Genomic DNA, 19,158 nt, shown 5'->3' with positions numbered 1-19,158 from the left:
AAAAAAAAAAAAGACTGCCTTATAATTTGGGTAAGTATGGTTATCTAGAGGTAAAAAGAAAGCTTCTGTTGTCTCTATTCTGAATAAATAGCACAGTATCAGAAAAACTTCTACAAGTGCAATATCTTTACACAGATCAAAATCCTAAATTACAAGTTTTCTTCCATGCTGGGCAATACTATGCAACCTGTAAAACATTACTATATTGCTACTATTATTTAAATAGTTAACATTGAACCTACCTACTTAATTTCTGCACTGACATTAAATTGGAAGTTTTTGTATCGTTTCTCACAAATTATCTATTGAAATGGAAGCATTACCGTAATTCACAGAATTCACAAACTTAATTTTAGCATTCAGCAGGAGTCTTTCTTGCTCTAGCAGATAGCTGTTTTTTCCCATCAGTTGAGCTGGCAAACAAGTGTTCAGAGAGGAACATGCTAAAGTTAAGTAGCATTCACTGATCAGTTCTGACACAAGATGAAATTTAGTTTAGAAGACCATTATTTTTTTGGTATGTTTCTTCCTTCCCTTCCCCTACCCAAGCAGAAAAAAAGCAAGACACAAGTCTTCTGCCATACTAATGTATTCCATCTTTCAAAAAGAAAGACATGATTTTAATATTACTTAACAATATGTTAAAAAAGTAGCCAGTTAGGCTTCAGTGTTAATACAATTATACACTCTATAACAGATTTGATAGTGTGAGTACTGTTCTTTTTTAAATTTTCTCATTCTGCAAGTATTCTTACACAAGCTGGCTACAAGTCAGGAAAAAAAAATCAAAACACAAATAGCGTAACTTGTACACTCTTAAACAGTAGATTGTGAAAGAACTGAGGAAATACTTGTCCCATAAGAGCCTCTTTTTCATGAAGTCATGTCAGGAGAATTCTGGAGCAGATGAAAGCACAACTGACTAGGTCCATTCCTTTGTCAGGAGTCAGAATGACAAAACATAGCTAGATGCAGAAGTGACAGGAGCCACTGCAGATGATGCAAACTAGTATTTTGGCCTCCACCCAAGCCTAAGCAATTTAAAGTCTTTGAGGCCAAGGCATTCAGAAGGAGATGGAAAAAAGCTATTGTTCCAACTCCAACGGCATACAGCTACAATCAAGTAAGTCTCACTCACAGACTACAAGCACACAAGCTAACAAATTCAGGTAGAAAGTGGCAATTTTTCAGTCCGCAAGAATTATCAGGCCAAAGGGTTCAGTGCAGATCCACACAGCACTGGGGACAAGGCAAGGCAGCACTGGCTCAAGACCAGATAAGCTCTCAGCACAGCAGGACAGATAAGTGGAGTTGTCGTTCATTGATTCCTGCAGGGTTCCCTCCCCATATTGTGTCATTTCAATGTGCAGCAAAGGTGGTTTTTTTCAAGCTAAAATTGGACCAGTTGATGGAAAGTCTCTGCCTTGTCTGTCTGGCAGAATCCAAGCAGAATCTGAAAAGAAAAAAGTCATAAGGTGAAACCAACATACTTAAAATCGAACCACAGGTGTTACCCTCTTTTGAAGAGCAGCTCTCATTCAGAAAGACAAAACCTCTTAAAAAAATCATACCTAAAAAAAAAAAAATCACTTGTCCATCACTCAAATACATCATAAACCAGTTATACCACTGCATTATCAAGCATAAGTGAATGAAGTAGCAAAGAACACTGCATATGTAGCAGCACAAAAGCTAGCTGAATGTTAACTAGAAACAGAGCTGACATTGCAGTATTTATCAAAAACCTTGTAAGAATGAGCAGTAGGTAATGTGTAAAGCAGAAGCACCAATAGCATGGGACGCTGCTGCTTCTCTTCTGAATACAGCAAAGTTATGTTTGAGACAGAGACCTAGGGAAGGCAGGTTTGTTTACAATACAAAAGATAAGTAGCCCAGATGCCTGGAAAAAGCACCTTTAGAACAAAAATCCACTTATTCACTTTCACTGAACACAATTTATGGAAGAATTTTTGGAAAAGGTTGCCATGTGCAGGTATTTCAGTGACAGTTAATTCATGCTGAAGTCCTTTACCAAGGCAAGGTGTAGCTTGTTTAGGCTAAAGGCTGCATGACAGCATCAAGGTAGTGCATACCCCTCTCTAGAAGGCTATACAGCTTCTGTAACAACTGAAAGCCAAAAATGGGGAGCAGACAGAAGGAGCGAAATAGAAAGGTACAGTGGAAAGTTAGAAGAACTAAACTTATTTTGTTCTTTCTATGCTAAAGTTAGAAGTAGCTTGCAAAATTAATTCTGAAGTCAAGGTGTAATTACTGTATCCATCTATTACGCCACTACAAAGCAAGAAGAAAAGATGATGAATTAACAAGCCATCAGTAAAAAGTATTAATTCTGTAAGCCTGTGCAGCTCATTGCCATGGAGGGTTATTAAAACAAGGAATGTTGCTAGCCTTCTAAGTATTATGTTGGAAATTACCAAATTATAGAAAACATATGCATTAAAGGTGTCTTCACAGCATTAAGTAACTGTTTTTCTCCCATAGAACAGCACCTGTCAGGGCATTTTAGACACCTTTTCTAAACAGGCATACATAAAAAAATTGGACATTTACACGCACTTCCTAACAGATGACAGTAAAGGAGTAGATTACACCAATTACTGAATTGATTATAAAGCAGTACAGCTAAAAGTTTTAACTTTCATTTGGCAAGTTTATCTCCAAAATACAGCTGCACTTCCACAAATATAAGACACTGCTTAATTTGTCCTATTGAGAATAGAGAATTGGTGAGAACTTTTCTATTTTCTTGTTACAGATACTGCAAATTTGAATGAAGCTAAGAATATTCCATGAAACCCATAACAAAGTCTTATGCTATACCAACACTAGCACTATCTAATATATGCCACATTTCACCTATAAAACCTACATTTCAATTAAAAAAAAAAAATCCTTTAATTGGCACTACTCAAAACCAATTTTTAAGAACAGAAGGCATGTACTTTTGAAAATTTCATCTTCTAGTACATTGTAACTCCATAAATAATCACAGAGATATGCATTTTGGATAGTAATAAGCAGCACAGAGAAGCAGTTGTACTCTTGTCCTTTGCAAGACCCAGACACATGTTACATCCCAGGCACATAGACTATGAAAACTATATAAATTTAGAAAAGAACTTGAAATTCATACTGGAAGCCCTTTCTTAAAAAACCCCACCCTTTAAACAAATGGTTTTAGTTGTTTTGTGAAATACTACTGTTGATTCCTAAATTATTTAATTGCAGGAAACTGATTTATTTGTAACATTTCAGATGTGGCTATCACGATGAAAAGCTTACTAGATGTATTCATGGGATGCTAGCACACCCAGCCACCATTAAGGAACATAAATTTGAGTAGATTTCAGTATTATGGAAGAACATGTGCTACATTATTTAAACATGAGCTGTCTGCTCATATTTGAGGCATTTAAAGGTAACTGATGTGATGCATAAATCCCAAAAGCAACCAAAATGCACAGAAGAAAAAAGTTTCACAGGCACAGGTTCATATTATTCTTTTACTGCCACTGCACTAGCATAAGCATCCCCTCTTTATGATTGGCATAAGCTAATATCCCACAGTTGTACCATCTCTACTTCATATACAGTATAGAATTCCAAACTAATAGCTCCTATAAACAAGGAAGAAAACATCATGAACAAACCTTTTTGAAGTATCTGTTCTGAAATTTAAAATGTACAGTCTTATTTGTTCAACACTTAACACCTAACATACCATTTTTCTTTTTTTTTTTTTTTTTTTTTTTTTAAACACTAATCAGTATTTAGTCTGTGTGGATAATAAAAGAAATACTCATGCAAACTTTGCTTATAGAAAAAAATGGTAACTGACGATATTCTGAAAGCCTTGATGAGAACTTGGGGGACATATAGATGATTTTGGCACTCATTTCTGTATTTGAGCTACTCAGCTACAACCTGGGCCCATAAATCTACAGCTTTGGTGACTGTTACAGTATTCAGAATGTCAGCTGTAACAGGATTTGCTATGTTACACCACAGTACAACATAGGCTTTTCTGCTAGGAGTTAGTTGTTAAGTTGTGGGGGGTTTTTTGGTTGTTTTTTTTGTTGTTGTTGTAGGTTTGTTTTTTTTTTTTTTTTTTAAACCACAGCATATGGGAAGAAGCACAACAGCTTTATGTGTAGGGATTACAGCTCTTTACCTTTTAAAATACTCCACTTCTCGCTCTGTTTCATCCATTTCCACACTATCTAGATCAATGTCTTTGGGTAGAAACACATCATCTACAAAGGAAAAAGGATGATATTATGTTAGATTCGATGGGGAGGGGGGAAGGAGAGAGGAAGAAGCTTGAAGAAGCTGCATTGAAGATGTTTTTGGAGAATTGCTTGAACTTTGTAGAATATTGATTATTCATGTTTAGGCTGAATTAACACAAACTTTTAATTATAAAGACACTTCTTAAAAATCCTGTACTAGCACCTCTGCTCAGCCTTTAAGGAGTTACACTGGGAACAAGGAAGAGATGAATCAACAGTAAATTTACTGATCGCATGGGCTGCAAAAGATGCCATAAACCTGGAATACACATGAGAATGGTCAAATTATACAAAGGGCTCAATGAATCAGATAGCTAATGAATAGCATTCAACTGCCTGAAATTTGTTGGCCTTACTACTAAAAAGACAGCTTTAGAAACATTTTAAAAATGGTATTTATAAAGAAAAATATTTCAAGAATTCTGGGTTTGCAGAGCTGCTATACTCTGTCTGGGACATGATCATCAGGCTGTGTCTGCAAGAGTCTAACTCATGTTACCTACAATCAGGAATTTTTTTTTTAATGTTTTTTAACTATTTTAATATGGCCTCAATTTAGGCCTTGGCTGTAGCAACAAAGTCTCTTTAAAGTCTGTTAGTATATCATATTGTCTCGGTGTATGGTTCTCTTTTGTACTTAAAAAAAAAAGCTTAAGAAAGAGTAAATTTTTATAGAAACCAATTTGAGCATTTTCCTCGTAAAGTCTCTTTTCTTACTACATATATACTCCAATCTCATTTCTGAAGCAGCTTCAGAACCTGTTCCAAAAAGGGTGAGACAAAGAAACTAACCGAAAACACCTAGTATACATCAGGACTCTCTAGAATCCTTGAGATTAGAGAACAAACAACTCTCTGCCATGCAACTTACTTCTGAAGAACCAGAAAGCCCTATAAACACAGGGGTTCCCTATACCCCTAGTTTTCTTCAGCCCCTTCACAACAAGGAGTTACAATACCCTGCCAGAATAAATGTCTTTAAGAAACAGAGATCACACAAAAAGCAATAATGTTCACTGCCTTAACACTTCATTTTAAAACTCAGTTAAAAAACCCCCAAACTTTGTTACCCTCTTTTCATGTTCTTTCAATTACCCTAGTTCTAATTTTTTTTCTTAGTTCATTTTTTGTGCCTTCGCTAGTTTGGTACATCAACCGTACGTCTTGAAGAAATTACTGCTAAATGAAAAATTGTATATTACAGTATCTTTCTTGTAGTTCTAAAGTGAGAACTACTCAAAGTGGCGATCCAGTCCCGACTCTCCAGAGAGCAGCACAATGATCACGTTATAAATTTAGAAATACGTCCCTATGTTTTTTCACATTTAAACATTAGTTTTCAGAAATTGTAACTATACTTGATTTAAGCAGCAGAAAACAATGGTAGGGGCAAGGAGGAGGAAGAGATGCAGAAAGCTACCTAAATTCTCCTACAGTAAACACCCTCCACCACCACCCCCTTCAATAGTTTCTCCTTTAAATGTCTCCAGTCTTCCCCTTCTGCTCTTAATTCTAGAGTTTTATCTTACTCCAATGACTGGAGTACATTCTTCTCGGTAAATTAAGAAAAAACAAAACCCAAACACACCACAACACAGTATACACAAGAACTAAGGCATCAGAGAAAAGGGTTCAAGGCTGTATCACTGCTTGATTGACACGGAATGGAAACATTGACCATAAGAAGAGTTAAAAGGAAAGACTGGTGGGTTGACTCAACCCAACCATGAAACCACAAAAACAAAGTTGGGCTCTACACCTAGCACTTGCAACAACCAGGAATTTGGTTTACATTTTTGCAACAAAGCTTAATAAACCTAAGTATTCTGAAACACTGGCAGAGACTGCCAAAGGAGTAAGGTCTTGTATCCTGATGTGCTTACCAGACAGAACGGCAGTGAGAACTGCAGTATTAAGTCATTCTGGTGAACGGACATTTAATTTACACACCGTTACCACTCAGCTACTGGGTGATCCCAGGGGAATGACCGGGTGCTCCGAGCAGACAGATGTCCGTACCGCAAAACTGCCATCCCAACAGGCAGTTCCAGTAGGGACCAAGCATGTGCAGGAATAAACTGGTGCCCAAGAATGGCAGTTAGATTAGCGTGCTGACAAAGCCAACCAGCTAGCACTGCATGCGCTTCTCAGGTCTGGTATTAGCTGTTAGATGTTTTCAGGAAAACAAACAAACAAAAAAAGTTGGGAAGAAAATTATGCAAGTGCAACTTGTTTGAGTCAACTCAATCTTGGTTTTATCTATGGGTTTATTATTTCTGTCAGATAAATTAAAAAAAAAAATCTGTTTACTAGCACAAACTAATATTCATGTGGAGAAAACACTCAATATTATCAACTAATTAACATCCCACTGTAAGTTTTCACTCTGGCAAATAAAAAAATAGTAAATTAGTTTTTGTATTTACTTTACCTGTTAATGTAATTGATAGATGAAAGGAATTATTTCCACAGAGAAAAATGCATATTTATGCATGAATGATCATTCTTTGGCTGCAGAAACCCCTTATTTTCCTTGCTCAAAGAATAAGGCCAACTTTAGACTACACTCTTAATGTTGTACAAGAAACAACCTTGCTTTTAAAGAAGTTCAAAATGGATTTCAGCATACTATTGAATTATTTTAAATATTTATTTTAAGCAAGCTAGGCTTTACAGAAGACACTGGCTTTCTTAACTGACAAAACCAGCAGCATATATTAGTTTATTCATTCTTTAAAGTATCCTACACCTCTTTACTAAAACCATATGCATCTCCTAATTGTTATAATTACCATTACTTGAGCTTTCCTGACAGCAGTTTTTCTGTTTCTCTAATTTACATTGGCAGGAATGACTGGAGATAAAGATTTCAAACTTCTGGACTTACATGACAACAATAAAAAACAATCCAAGTTCTTCAGCTTTCTTATACACTTACCAATGGAATTGTTCACTTTGTCCCCTTTTTTCTTCTTGTTTTTCTTGTTCTTGCCTTTTGGTTGAGGAGAATCTGCAAGTATTAGCTTATTATTTTGTTGCTGTTCACTTGGTGAAGGGGATTCACTTGTTACGGGTGCTTTGTCTTCCTTTACATGGTTCAACTGTTTTTTGTTGCTATTGTTTAATTTCTTCTCCTCTTTTTTAGGTTCTGCAAGTGTTGGGAGCTCTGCTGCTTTTGCTTTGGATTCTATTTGGTTTCTGGTTTTAGTCTGAATCTCAGCTGCTTTGGGGGATTCAACAGGCTTTTTCGCTTGTTCAGCACATGGTTTGTTTATCTGCTTTAGTTTCTGTTTGCTGTTTCCTTCTTTATGTTGATGCATAATATCAAGCAGAAAAGAGAGGGGCTCATGCTGTTTTACACTCCCCTCTTTCTGATAAAGCAGCTTTGAGTCTCTAGTGTTTACAGGATTGGATAGTTCACAGCCTGTCTCTGAAACCGGCCTCTGTTCTGTATGATTCGCGTGTCTTGACAGTGAACCGGAGGAGGTTTCTATCTTTTCTGATTGCTCAAGTGTACCATTCTGAATGTCTTCAGGTGCGTTTGGGACAGATTCCTTCATTGCCTGGCAGTTTCGAGTAAGCATGTCCACCTTCTGACAGTCTTTACTTGTTCGTTCTTTCTTCTTTTTCTTTACAGCCCGCAACTGCTGAAATTCTTGAAGCCGTTGTAATTCTTGTTTCAGCCTCTCCTCTTCTTCTTCCTCTCGCCGCCTCTGTTCTTCAAGCAACTGGTGATGCTCCCTCTCCCTGGCTTCTGCTTCAAGTCGAGCTTTTTCTTCAAGCTACAAAATAACAATAGGCTTATTGAACGTGACAAATATTTTGGAAATTGGAGTTTTAGGGATTATTACTACTTTTCTCTGTGAACATTATAAATCCTAGGATGTTAACATATGAACATGTATTTAATCCGGAACCCTGCGCAGCAAGCAAATAACTATTTATACAAAAGCTGCCCTTTAAAGTATATTAAAATCCTTTCTATATTTCTATTGTCTCTGTTTCTTTAATGTATTTGACTGTTGTTAATACCATTGATCTTCTCTTTGGTACTACTAAGCCTAACTCCACAAAGTTTTCTACAACCGCAAAAACTTGCTGAAAACAAAACATTCCGCTTCATTCTCAACAACTGCGTGTATTACTCAGGTTTGCATCATGTTGCATCGTTTACCCATTCTCTTGCTATGGTAGCAGAGTTGCTCTGTTTCAGAGTTCATGAATATTAGGAAGAACAGTCATTAAAAACATTTTACAGCAAAACATTAAGCACATTAAAGCTACATTAAAAGTTGTCAAAAATAATAAGGATGGTAAAGTTTTCTGTTGTCAGCCATAAGTTCATTAACCACATGAAACAAAGATGCAAGAGATCTTTTACAGCCATTACTGCAAATGCCTAAAACTCTGCTGTGCAGCATTGATCTTGCATCATTAGCAAAATGAAAGAAAGTTGTACGTGAGAACAATTGTGTCCATTTATTTTCTTGCACATTTCTTGCACATACAGAAGTGCCTGTATGGGATTACTTTTTCACAGTTACAGAAGTCACGCAAAAAACCCTATGAGAATCTTGCACTTCTTATGCTCAAACTGCATTGCAAGAGCAAATTGAATTTTGCGAAGTGAATTTTATTTATAAACAACTAAGCACTCAAGTTGCTGAATAGCACTACGACATGAACATAAAGAATATAACTTGTGAACATCAGGTCTACCAAACCCATGGAAGCATTTAAAGAATGCAGATTTAGTGCCAGCAGGCAAATCCACAAACAAGAAATATTTACAGTGTGGTCACACAAGGTGCTTACCAGAATTCAAAAACATTCAGCAATCAACCACATTGCACCTTGAACTTTATACCCAAGGCTGATACTTGAACTGCAGTATGAAAAGCCAATTTCCTGCTTGTTCAACTTAAAAAATAATATATATATTTCCTCTATTAACTCAGCAAATATAGTTTTCAAAAAATAATTTCACTGTTACACTTTAGAGTTTTTTTAGAAATGTTTTTGCCAATTTCCATTTGAAAGCAACCTGTAATTTTTTCTTCCCTGCCCCCTCTCTGCAGCTTGCCACTTTACTCTGGCTTGCGATAGCCCTACGGGTCATCATGTGGCACAGTGCTTAAACTCTTTCCATCAGGACAGCAAGGTGCCCAGTGCAATCATTCTAACAGTGACTTTTCCACTCTCATAAAAACACTGACCTTATGTTTCCTGGCTTGCTACAGAAATACTTTACCATAACCATTATCCCAATAAAGAAACACTAGTTACCTCACTTCCTGCACTTTTAAACGTCAATTCTACAAAACAATCAAGTTCTTAATATTTCTGACACTTAGAAATAGCCTTCTAAAGTGTAGGAATATAAAGCTGACTTGCACCAAAACACATAACAATGACACCGAGAGGAATCTTCCCAGTGTACTACATAACTCCTCAGGCAGCATCAGAACAGGTAAGCTAGCTGTGTACATACAAATAGGCAGTGTATCACAAACTACACAGAAAACAATTACACCATTATTAGCAAGTCAGTATACAGTGGTATACTTACAGAGAGCACAGATTAAAACACATGAGGTCTAGGATAAACATACTTTTATGTCTTACCTTTCTTTGCTTATGTCTGGCTCGCTTGGCTGCCCGAGAACTGCTTACTGGTTTGGTTTCAGAGCTGTTTATAAACTGTAGCAAGTCTTCCACCTTTCGGTGGTCAACAACACTTTCCCTTTCAGAGATCTGATCTGGTTTCTTCGGCTGTTCCTCTTTCCTTTTTGTTAGACGTAAACGAAGCTTTTCTCTCATCTCTGCATAATTTCTACTGGTTGGTGCAGCTGGAGGCTGAAGGAAAGGAGACAAAAATTTAGTGACTAAATGTAAATATTTTACTGACCTAATACTTTTGAGATTTTGAAATTTTAGAGACCTTCAAATAACTTGGAAGGTCCAAACCTGAATATCAAACTCCTTATTGTTTGCATGTGTACCTAAAGGTGTATTTAGCAGGCAAACAGACCTGTTAGACTTGGTGCTAGCTTGTGAACTGTATTTTCCAACTGAAAGAATGACTGATCTTGTGGAGGAATGCACAAGTGAGAAGACAAAGAAATGCTTTTAAAAGCAAGAAAGGAGATTACCATATTCTCTTGTGATCTGTATACCACATTTGAAAATTTGAAAGGAGCAGACATTTGCTGCTGTTTCCATTTTCTATTAAGTCTGTTTCAGAGTTTGGGCTACACGGGCCTCTGGGCTGTAACTGTGAAGGCTTGATTACCCTGCACTGAAGCATGCCAGCATACCTCCAGGAGCATCGCATCGTTAACTTGTTAACACTCCTGCAAGTTGAATCCTCGCATCATGTTTCATATCTGTATTCCCATCCACTGCTCCTGCCTCTCAACTCCTCATTCCTCCTCCCCTCCTGCTGCCTTATCCTCTCCCCTCCTGCACCAGATCTGGTGCCCATCTGTTCAAAGCTACATCAGTTCAACTCATTAAACCAGCAAAACAAAGCCTATTAACTTAAAAATCCCGTAACGTTCTGCCACTTCAGCAAAATGAATAACTTAGTGTGCAATCAGATGACTATCAAAGACAGATCAATCATGGACATGGTGGGAACATGCAATGAGAAACGGGATCTACCCCCTGCCCCTTTCAGCCACAGGGCAGGGGCTTTTAATTCACTTCAAGCCCTAAGATGAAACTGAATCTAATCAAATACATGGCCAATAAACTGCGCTTTTACTTCAGATAGGAAAAAAATGCCAGAGACTCAAATTCTACTAGTTAACCAGTTATTAAAACGGACTATACACAGATTTACAAATAAGGCCAGCAGGAAAATGAAATTTTAAGTTAAGAAAAAAATTCATGTGGCAACTTAACAGCTTTTAGCATTTCACTTGTGCAAAAGAAAAGATATGATTACAAGAATTCACTAGACATGTTACTGGTGTGAAGTTAACGTAAGGATGCTTCAAACAAAGTGTTAAGTATTAAAATATAGAACATAAGGGAAAAGATTTTGTATAACCTGCATGCTTTAGAACTTCATAATTTCTTCAAAACACCCTTTAAATACAAATACAAGTCAGTGCCTATCAAAATGCACCAGTAAAGAAAATTGTTTGTAATATTGAAAACAGGAAAAATGCAGTTTGGGTTTTCCTTTGATAAAAGTGTAATTTAAACTTACACTGCCTAAGTTCTAGGTAAGAAAAGTTTCTTTTTTCTTTTTTTTTTTTTTAAATCAAGTTAATACTTTGAGGATTGCTATTTTTATACATGAGAGAATGGCTCATAAATTGCCAGGAACATTTTTAAAAAATCCTATATTAAGCGTACTTTTACCGAAACTCATCGCATTATTTATAATTACACTACTACAGATGAGTGCATGAACATTGTAAAGTTATTTAAATGGTTCAATGCCCCTGTTTGCAGTTTCAGTCAAACACAGTGTATCTATTACCCAAGTCAGTTGCTTCCTAAATCTTTTAGTCATTTTTATTGCTCTTGAATTGCTTTCAACTAGAAAGGTTTGTTTCAGTTATTCGTATCAAAGAGGAAAATTACTTTCTAACCATGCTCCTTTTACTACTTCTCTTGAGCAAGCTCCAATGCCACCCCCTTAGTTGCAGTCTGGTAAACCACATGCAATCAATGATGAGTAAGTGACAAAAAAAATCAAATTAAAAAAAATTAAAATCCAACAACTTACTCCTCCATGGCCGAAGAACTCACAGTAACAGCAGTCACAGTATTTTCCTTCCTTCTGATTTGTGGATGTTGAGGTACTGGAGCTATGCTCTGAACAGCTGTCTTCATCTTGGCTCTCCTCTCCATCATACTGTTGATGATCATACGTGTTACTGTTCTCACAGCGATGGCCCTCACAATCAGGATCACTATGTTAAATTAAGAAAAAGCTTATGAAGACTCCAGGTATTTGGAAAAAAAAAACAAACAAAAAAACCCAAAAACAAAACATATACAGTTATACATACATCTACCAGGAACAATGATTCTCAAACTGGGATATCAGCCACCAGTGATGCATCAAATCCTAAAGCCTTCATCCAGTAGTTTTCAAACAGAGATGCTCAAAACCAAGCAGCAAGATAAGATGATACATGGGAAAGTGATTTATGAGAAACTCATTTAGTGACTCACTGAGCAGCCTAGAGAATGAGTTTTGGAAGTGTTCTTCCTGGCTTTAAACAGGTAAAATAGTTTCAGAAGTAGTGATTTTAGGTTTTTAAAACGGAATGGTTTTGAAACTGCTGCCCATCTCATCACTTGTGGTCTGAAGAGAGCTGTGCAGTTGCAAAGTACTCAACTTTTTTCTAAAACCCCCTGATTTTAGATAGATTTTCAAACTCTTGACTTGAATAAAAAACTCAAGGTCAGCTAAAAACAAGATGTTCCCATTACCCTGTTTGCACCTTTATTTTCAAGGGGAAATACCAGCATGTCTCTTCAATAAGCAGGTACGTAGCAGTTTATTCTCTCCAGAGCTCTGCATAACTGTGCGCCCAACAAGTCTACAAATCCAGTTCTTCTACAACTGATGTGATCTTGCCTCAAATGTAAAAAGTAGTTTTTTAAAAAAATCCACTCATCTAGCACTAGTATTTCTTTGTTCTTATGTTAGAAATGTGAAAACAGGCCATAATCCGCCTTATCTGCAAAATATATGTGAATCTCCTTTCTAAGCTCACTTCCCTGCCCCCTCTCCCGCCCCCACCCCCCAAGTTTTTCCAGAATTAGTGACCAGGACAGAATGAAAAATTGTTCAACTTCAGTATCTATGTAGGGAAAGTAACTTCAGTAACTATGTAGTTCAACTTCAGTAACTATGTAGGGAAAAGGCACGCAAAACTGTTGCACATAACAGGAGATACTGCCAGTCAGTGCAAACATTCTGACTAGTCAGTTTGAGCAGCCTCGGCATCACTGTTTCTTGCCTGTTGAGAGTTAGCATTACAGCGCCCAACGGCACGGTGGGATAGCGTGTGCTAGGGGTAACAGATACAATTCCATAGAAATCAAGGCTTCATTAGTTCTGTTGCTCACTCGCTAGATCAAAAGACTAGAGCGTAAAGCAGTTTTTCCCATTATAGCACATCACTGATTCATACAGACTGCAATAATTGTTTCTGGGTTCTCTCCCAGTTCACTCCTTACGAACTAAAATTACTTTATCGTGTTAGCACCTGGAGATGATAAAGTTGGATTTCTATCATATTAAATAGCCTATATTCAATTGTCTCCCTGTACTAGGTAAAAAAGTTCCTTTACAAAATTGCAATAATTTCTCGAGCATGAAAGAACAGTTACTTATTTTGTGATACCATGAATAAAACCAGTTGATAACAGAAATAAGGGCATTTTTAGAAACACTTCAGGTATGCAGTTATCTAACTCCGCCTAAATCTCACATCATCTTCTGAAAACTACTGTGGTAGCCAGGAGACTACATTCATGACACAGCCCTACAGGTCAGAGTACTTAGAGCAATGACTCAACTGCTTTTCTGTTATGCCTGCACTCTTCAGACATATCAAAGAGTTGGCACCATTGTCAGTCTGCCACAATACATAACACTACCAGAAGACAGCTCCACCAAACTCCTCCCAACCTCCAAGACCTTTGAAAACCTTCAGAAATCAGAACATCCTTCCACACTACAACCACTGTATAAATGGTGGGACTGACACCTAGGAAGTCTTAAGTGCAGTCAGGAAAATGTGTTACTATGTGGCAGGTTTCAAGACCACGTATGACCTTTTTATAGTTTGAGCTAAATCTGTCTACAGATTCCTTAAGTTTTCATTCCTGCTTGCCATGGAATGCCAAAATGACAGAAAACAGATATACTATACAACAGGTTTCTGTGTCAGCAGCAGCAGTCACTACTGATAATGACAGAGTAAGAAAGAATATAGCTTGACTTATTTACACCAGGCCACATTTCTAAAAGTGAGCAAACATTTGTTTTTAAGCCCCTAAACTCAGTAACTAGATTCTGCAATGGAAATCATACCTGTAAAGTCTCACACCAAGTTACGTACTAAGTATCAGAATTCAATCTCATTTGCTGAACACAGACAGCTCTTCTTTCACGCTACAACCATTGGCAAAGGAGAAAAGGTATCTGTATTTTAATTCCCCTTCTACTGTAAAAAAGAATGACAACACAATAACAACAACAAACTTACCTGCAGACACTTGGTGGGGCACTTACAGAGCTGTCTGTGGTTGAAGTAGGAGGTGCAACTGTAGTAGGACAAAGACCTGAATGAGGATCCACAAATCCAGGGGCTGTTGCAGCAGTTTTGGGGAAAGAAGGAGCAGCAAGATTTGGAAGATGTGGTGTAGAGGCTGGAGACAGTGCAGCAGGAGACAGTGAAGGAAGGGACGCTAAACTGGTAGGACTATTTCGTGGTGCAACTGGTGCAGAATGTCTATGGTCCTCTTTATTAATATTGTGGAACACTTCACCTAAATTGGGGAAAAAAGAAACCACTTAAAATTAAAAAGAATTAATAAGTCTCCATTAACTACCCAAACAATCATGCAAAGTGCTGGATGTTCTCAGCTTCTGTAAAAATGGGGCAGTATTTCAACATCTTTCTGTTCAGTCCCAAACTCTAACATCAAGGTCTTTCACAAGGTTCTTTAATCCAGAAGTACAGACACAACAACTCAAGAGCAGTAAGAACAGCGATTAACAAAAATCATCAAGATACATAATATTACTAAAATAAACACATATAAATCTTTATGGTTAGCTAAATGTACTTGAGTCAGTTACTAAGCTGTATGTCAATTACAAATCCTTACCTATTGATGAAGGTCTCTTGGATGATACTTTGAATTGGTTGCTGCTTGACTGCACCGTAGTAGCTGTGCAGGAGACAGAAGAAGTGGCAGAAGAGGTTGCCATGACAACTTTATTAGCTTCCATAAAGGCATCCTGGAAATTGTACAGACATTTCTTCTTTGCAGCATTTTTTTTCTCTTTGCTGTCAGTAACTGCTGTCGCTTCATTGCTAGATGTAGTAGGAAGTGCTTCGGGTCTTATTTCTGAGAGTGCTGGTGCTAATATATCACTCCCTTCAATTGAAACACACATAGTAATTAAGAATCACAGAATTGTCTTTATAGCATTTAGAATTAAAAATTCAACAATTTAGATGCAGACAAGCAAGGCTATATTGTTAGTGTTGGCTTGGTAGGATTAGTGAAGTGATCTTCCTCTTCCCCTCCCTCCCCCCATATAATAGAGCTGTAACAAAGTGCTAAGAAGTCTCAGAGCAGAAGTCACAAACCTTAAAGTTACAATTTTAAAAACACTACTAAATGTGTGTTAACAAGTGGCAAAGATGCTACAGATACCTTTATCCACTTATAATTTAAAAATTAAAATTGGAAACCATTTTACATGCTAATCTGAAGTCCACGTTAGCCATGCAACAATTGTAAGCAGGAACAGCATATCCTTCTATGAATACATCATCATAAATCTTATCTTTACTTATTGGTAATTCCAGCTAACTACAGTAACACCTTTGTGATAGACCTTCCACACAAGCTTGCCACTAACTATCTGTTGGAACAGCTACCCATAACTACATTTGTAAATGGATGAGCTATGTTACTAGGGAAGTTTTCTAGAGGTTTTTAATGCCTTTCCTTTTAAATATCACTGCAGTAGCTTGACACAAGTTAGCAGCAGATCAGTCTGAAAAACTTCAACACACAAAACCAAGTGTCCTTTTTCATACAAGTCAAAATAAAAAAGACACTTCAATATTTGCTATGATGTGAATGGAAAGCTAGATATCTATATCTATATGTGTTGTTATTTCTCTTCTATTCTCTTTTACTTTAACCATTAGTATTTCCAAAGACTTCCTGGCTTAAATTCATCTCTTGCTTGATTTATGCCCCTGTCTTTTTGAATGACAATGCAGTTATCTCTGTGCATTATAAGAAGTAGGATGTAGTATCATGTTACCAGTGCTCTTACAACCTTGTAGAAAAAGAGCAAGCCTTTGTGGCAGAAGACCAAAAGTTATTTAAGTTTTCCCTTAATTCCCATTTCTTTGCAACCCTAAACTTCTGATGACAAAAATACCTCTACAATGACTGTAGGTGAAAAATAGCATGCTATTCTTTTGTCTTTAGCATCCTCCCCCCAGTACATAAGAATTTATTTTTCAATTTTCAGCCCCACTGGAGTAGAAGTGGCAGCAAATCTCTGCCAGAATCCCATCTTATAAAACCACGCTGATGAAACCTACCATTCCTGGAAAAAAGTGCCACACTCCATTTCAAAACATAAGGCTTTTAACTAGTCAGTGTGAAGTAGTAACAAACCCTCACCAGGAATTGTATCAGGCAAAAATGTAGCAGGATTCCAGTTCTTGTCATTCATCATCTCTGATCCCCAAAGACTTATAAATTTAGAGCTATTCCAATCTGGAGTGCTCCCAAAACAGCTTGGATAAATATGATCTTGGAGAGATGCATTGAATACTTGATGCTTGTTTGTATGATTCTGAACTGGAGCTGGTGGTAATGCCTACAAAAATAAAGAGTATTTTCCTCATTAATATTCTGTTTGCTTACACAGTCACTCCAACAGCAATACTCAAATCATAGTGTTTCAATTGTCAAAGGCATTATAAAAAGCATAATAAACAGTATTTCCCAGAATGATAAAAAGACTGGTTTGTTGATTTTTAATGCAGATAATATATTACACAGATTTTATGTGTATGTATATATTTTATAATCGCAAACATTGCTTTTAGATTCAGCTAACTGATGAATACAAAAAAGCGTTCTCCAAAAATATTTGGGTTACTATATATTGGTAGGCCCTCATTTTAATTAAAAACAGTATTTGTATGAACGTAGAACTTGTTAGGAATTATTACCTTTCAAAGCCCAAGCTGCCAAAACCAATCCTCTGTGACATGATAATCATTACCACATAGGACAATTGTGATAAATGGATTACAAACACTTCAGGATTGAAAATAAGTGCAGTAGAAAAAGAAATAGAACACTTTATTATTTGAAAACATAATTTTAAAGTTGATTATATTCTTCTGCTTTTTTCATTTTCAAGTATTAACAGGTTCCTGACTTAAAACTTACAGGCAAGGAATACACCTTTTATTCTCAGAAGCAACTGCGGAAAAAAGGGAACACATACTTTTTCTTGTTTTATAGAGGCAAGTTGTTCTGGCTTACCCCATTTCTTCTAGCTGAAATTGTTTATTCACATTCTAAACTGTAACTTTCTCCCAGAGACCTTGTGCAATGCAAGCATTATGTTCAATTACTGTTACCTTTAAAAAAGCCAAGGAAAAGTGAGCTTGTTCTATTTTTGCACTAGATTTGATGCAATGAAAAGCTACGCAGAAGTAGACATAGATATTAAAAATATCAGATGAGTCCAATGACATTTCAGACATGAAAGTCTAAACACTCATGGCCAAGCAAACTACTTATATACCCAGTCTCCTTTTTCTGTACAGAAGGATTTTCATTATTTGACTAATGCTGAAGGTGGGAGGGGCTGGAGCATCCTGCATTAAAGAAAACTCATGTACATGGGTACAAAGAAACACTTCACAGGGCAGAACGGCCTAGCCATGATGAACCAAGCCTGATCCAGGAGGGCTTATTAGCTCATTCACTACCAGCTCTGCTGAATTCAGCTGGCTCTTCAAAGGCAAAGCTCCCTAAAGCTTCAGCTTCCACATATGTCTTTCTAGCTCCAGCATAACATAAATACATGCAGCCCAGCTGGTTCAGGTGCTGTGCCAGAGCTAATAGACCTGGCCTGCATTACAAAGCTACTCAGTGCTAGCAGCCTGCTACTCTGCATGGGGCTTCTGGTATAGCCTTGACAGTGTACTGCAGACGTTCCACTACACAAAGGTCTTCTGAAAGGAAAGACAGCAGAGATCAGGGATGGGACCTGGAGTAGATGGATAGGAGCTTGAGTAGACTGCTATAGGGATGTAAAAAGAGCTCTGGAAGGATGGCAGAAGGTGGGGTACAACAATTAGGGGTTTCAGAAGAACAGCAGTGGGCTGTTGAGAAATGGCAGGCTGGGACACTGCAACAAAGATAAGAAAGGGACACCGATAAGACAGGAAAAAACAAAGTGGATGTTAGGAAGGACGTTAAGAGTAAGTAATAGTCATCTTAGTGAACTAATCTACTCTCCTTGCAACCACAGGATCACAAGACCAGATGAAAGGGAGATGACAGGTATATGTACCTAATGACAAAGGCTTTGCCCCTTTCGGCAGCACCCACAGTTCGACTGATTTAAATACTATGTGAAACAACACCACATTAATAGTAATTCTTGCTTTTGACTCATACTTCTGAAAAGCAGTCACCTGGTCCCGATCCTTGTTCCACATATTTCTTTTGTTTATTACTTACAAATTTTGGGTCAAAAGAATTTTGCAGAACCTGCAAAAAAGCAAGTTCTCTCAAAGCACAAAACCACTTAAAAATAGACTCCTATGCCTCAACTGTCTCAAAAAAAAAAATTAAATCACTAATATTTTGAACCAGAAACCTCAGGATATTATTGCCAAAACGGAATATTAAATTTTGGCCTTCCGTATATAGGAAATGAAGATTTAATTAGTCCTATCACACTGACTAAAGCCCCATTACTGTTTCCATCACTGAAGACTCATTTGACTCCACATTCTTTCTAATCACAGTAAGGAAATTATCAGTCTTCCTGACAAAAGCTACCCTTAGCCCTGCTGTATGAACCTTCCAC

General features: G+C 37.2%; 1 protein-coding gene across 4 annotated transcripts in view; it reads right to left on the bottom strand.

The window, feature by feature from the left end:
- Nucleotides 1-584: 584 nt before the first annotated feature.
- The window catches only part of FAM193A (family with sequence similarity 193 member A), an 83,707-nt gene continuing 65,133 nt past the window's right edge, over nt 585-19,158 (bottom strand). For 3 of the 4 annotated variants that reach the window (XM_075499625.1, XM_075499628.1, XM_075499626.1), the window contains 8 exons: nt 16,722-16,920; nt 15,177-15,449; nt 14,552-14,834; nt 12,052-12,238; nt 9,936-10,166; nt 7,249-8,092; nt 4,193-4,274; nt 585-1,453 (listed from right to left, as the gene is read on the bottom strand). In XM_075499625.1, the coding sequence (XP_075355740.1) occupies nt 1,360-1,453; nt 4,193-4,274; nt 7,249-8,092; nt 9,936-10,166; nt 12,052-12,238; nt 14,552-14,834; nt 15,177-15,449; nt 16,722-16,920 (2,193 nt within the window). In that variant the 3' untranslated portion in view covers nt 585-1,359. Of the gene's footprint in view, nt 1,454-4,192; nt 4,275-6,212; nt 6,474-7,248; nt 8,093-9,935; nt 10,167-12,051; nt 12,239-14,551; nt 14,835-15,176; nt 15,450-16,721; nt 16,921-19,158 lie in introns of those variants that run through there. The other variant, XM_075499629.1, reaches the window with a different exon arrangement.

Source organism: Mycteria americana, chromosome 4, assembly GCF_035582795.1.
Source record: "Mycteria americana isolate JAX WOST 10 ecotype Jacksonville Zoo and Gardens chromosome 4, USCA_MyAme_1.0, whole genome shotgun sequence".
In the NCBI taxonomy this organism is placed as follows: Eukaryota; Metazoa; Chordata; class Aves; order Ciconiiformes; family Ciconiidae; genus Mycteria; species Mycteria americana.
Note: the sequence above shows the minus strand (reverse complement) of the source record. Positions and strands in the feature narration are given on the sequence as shown.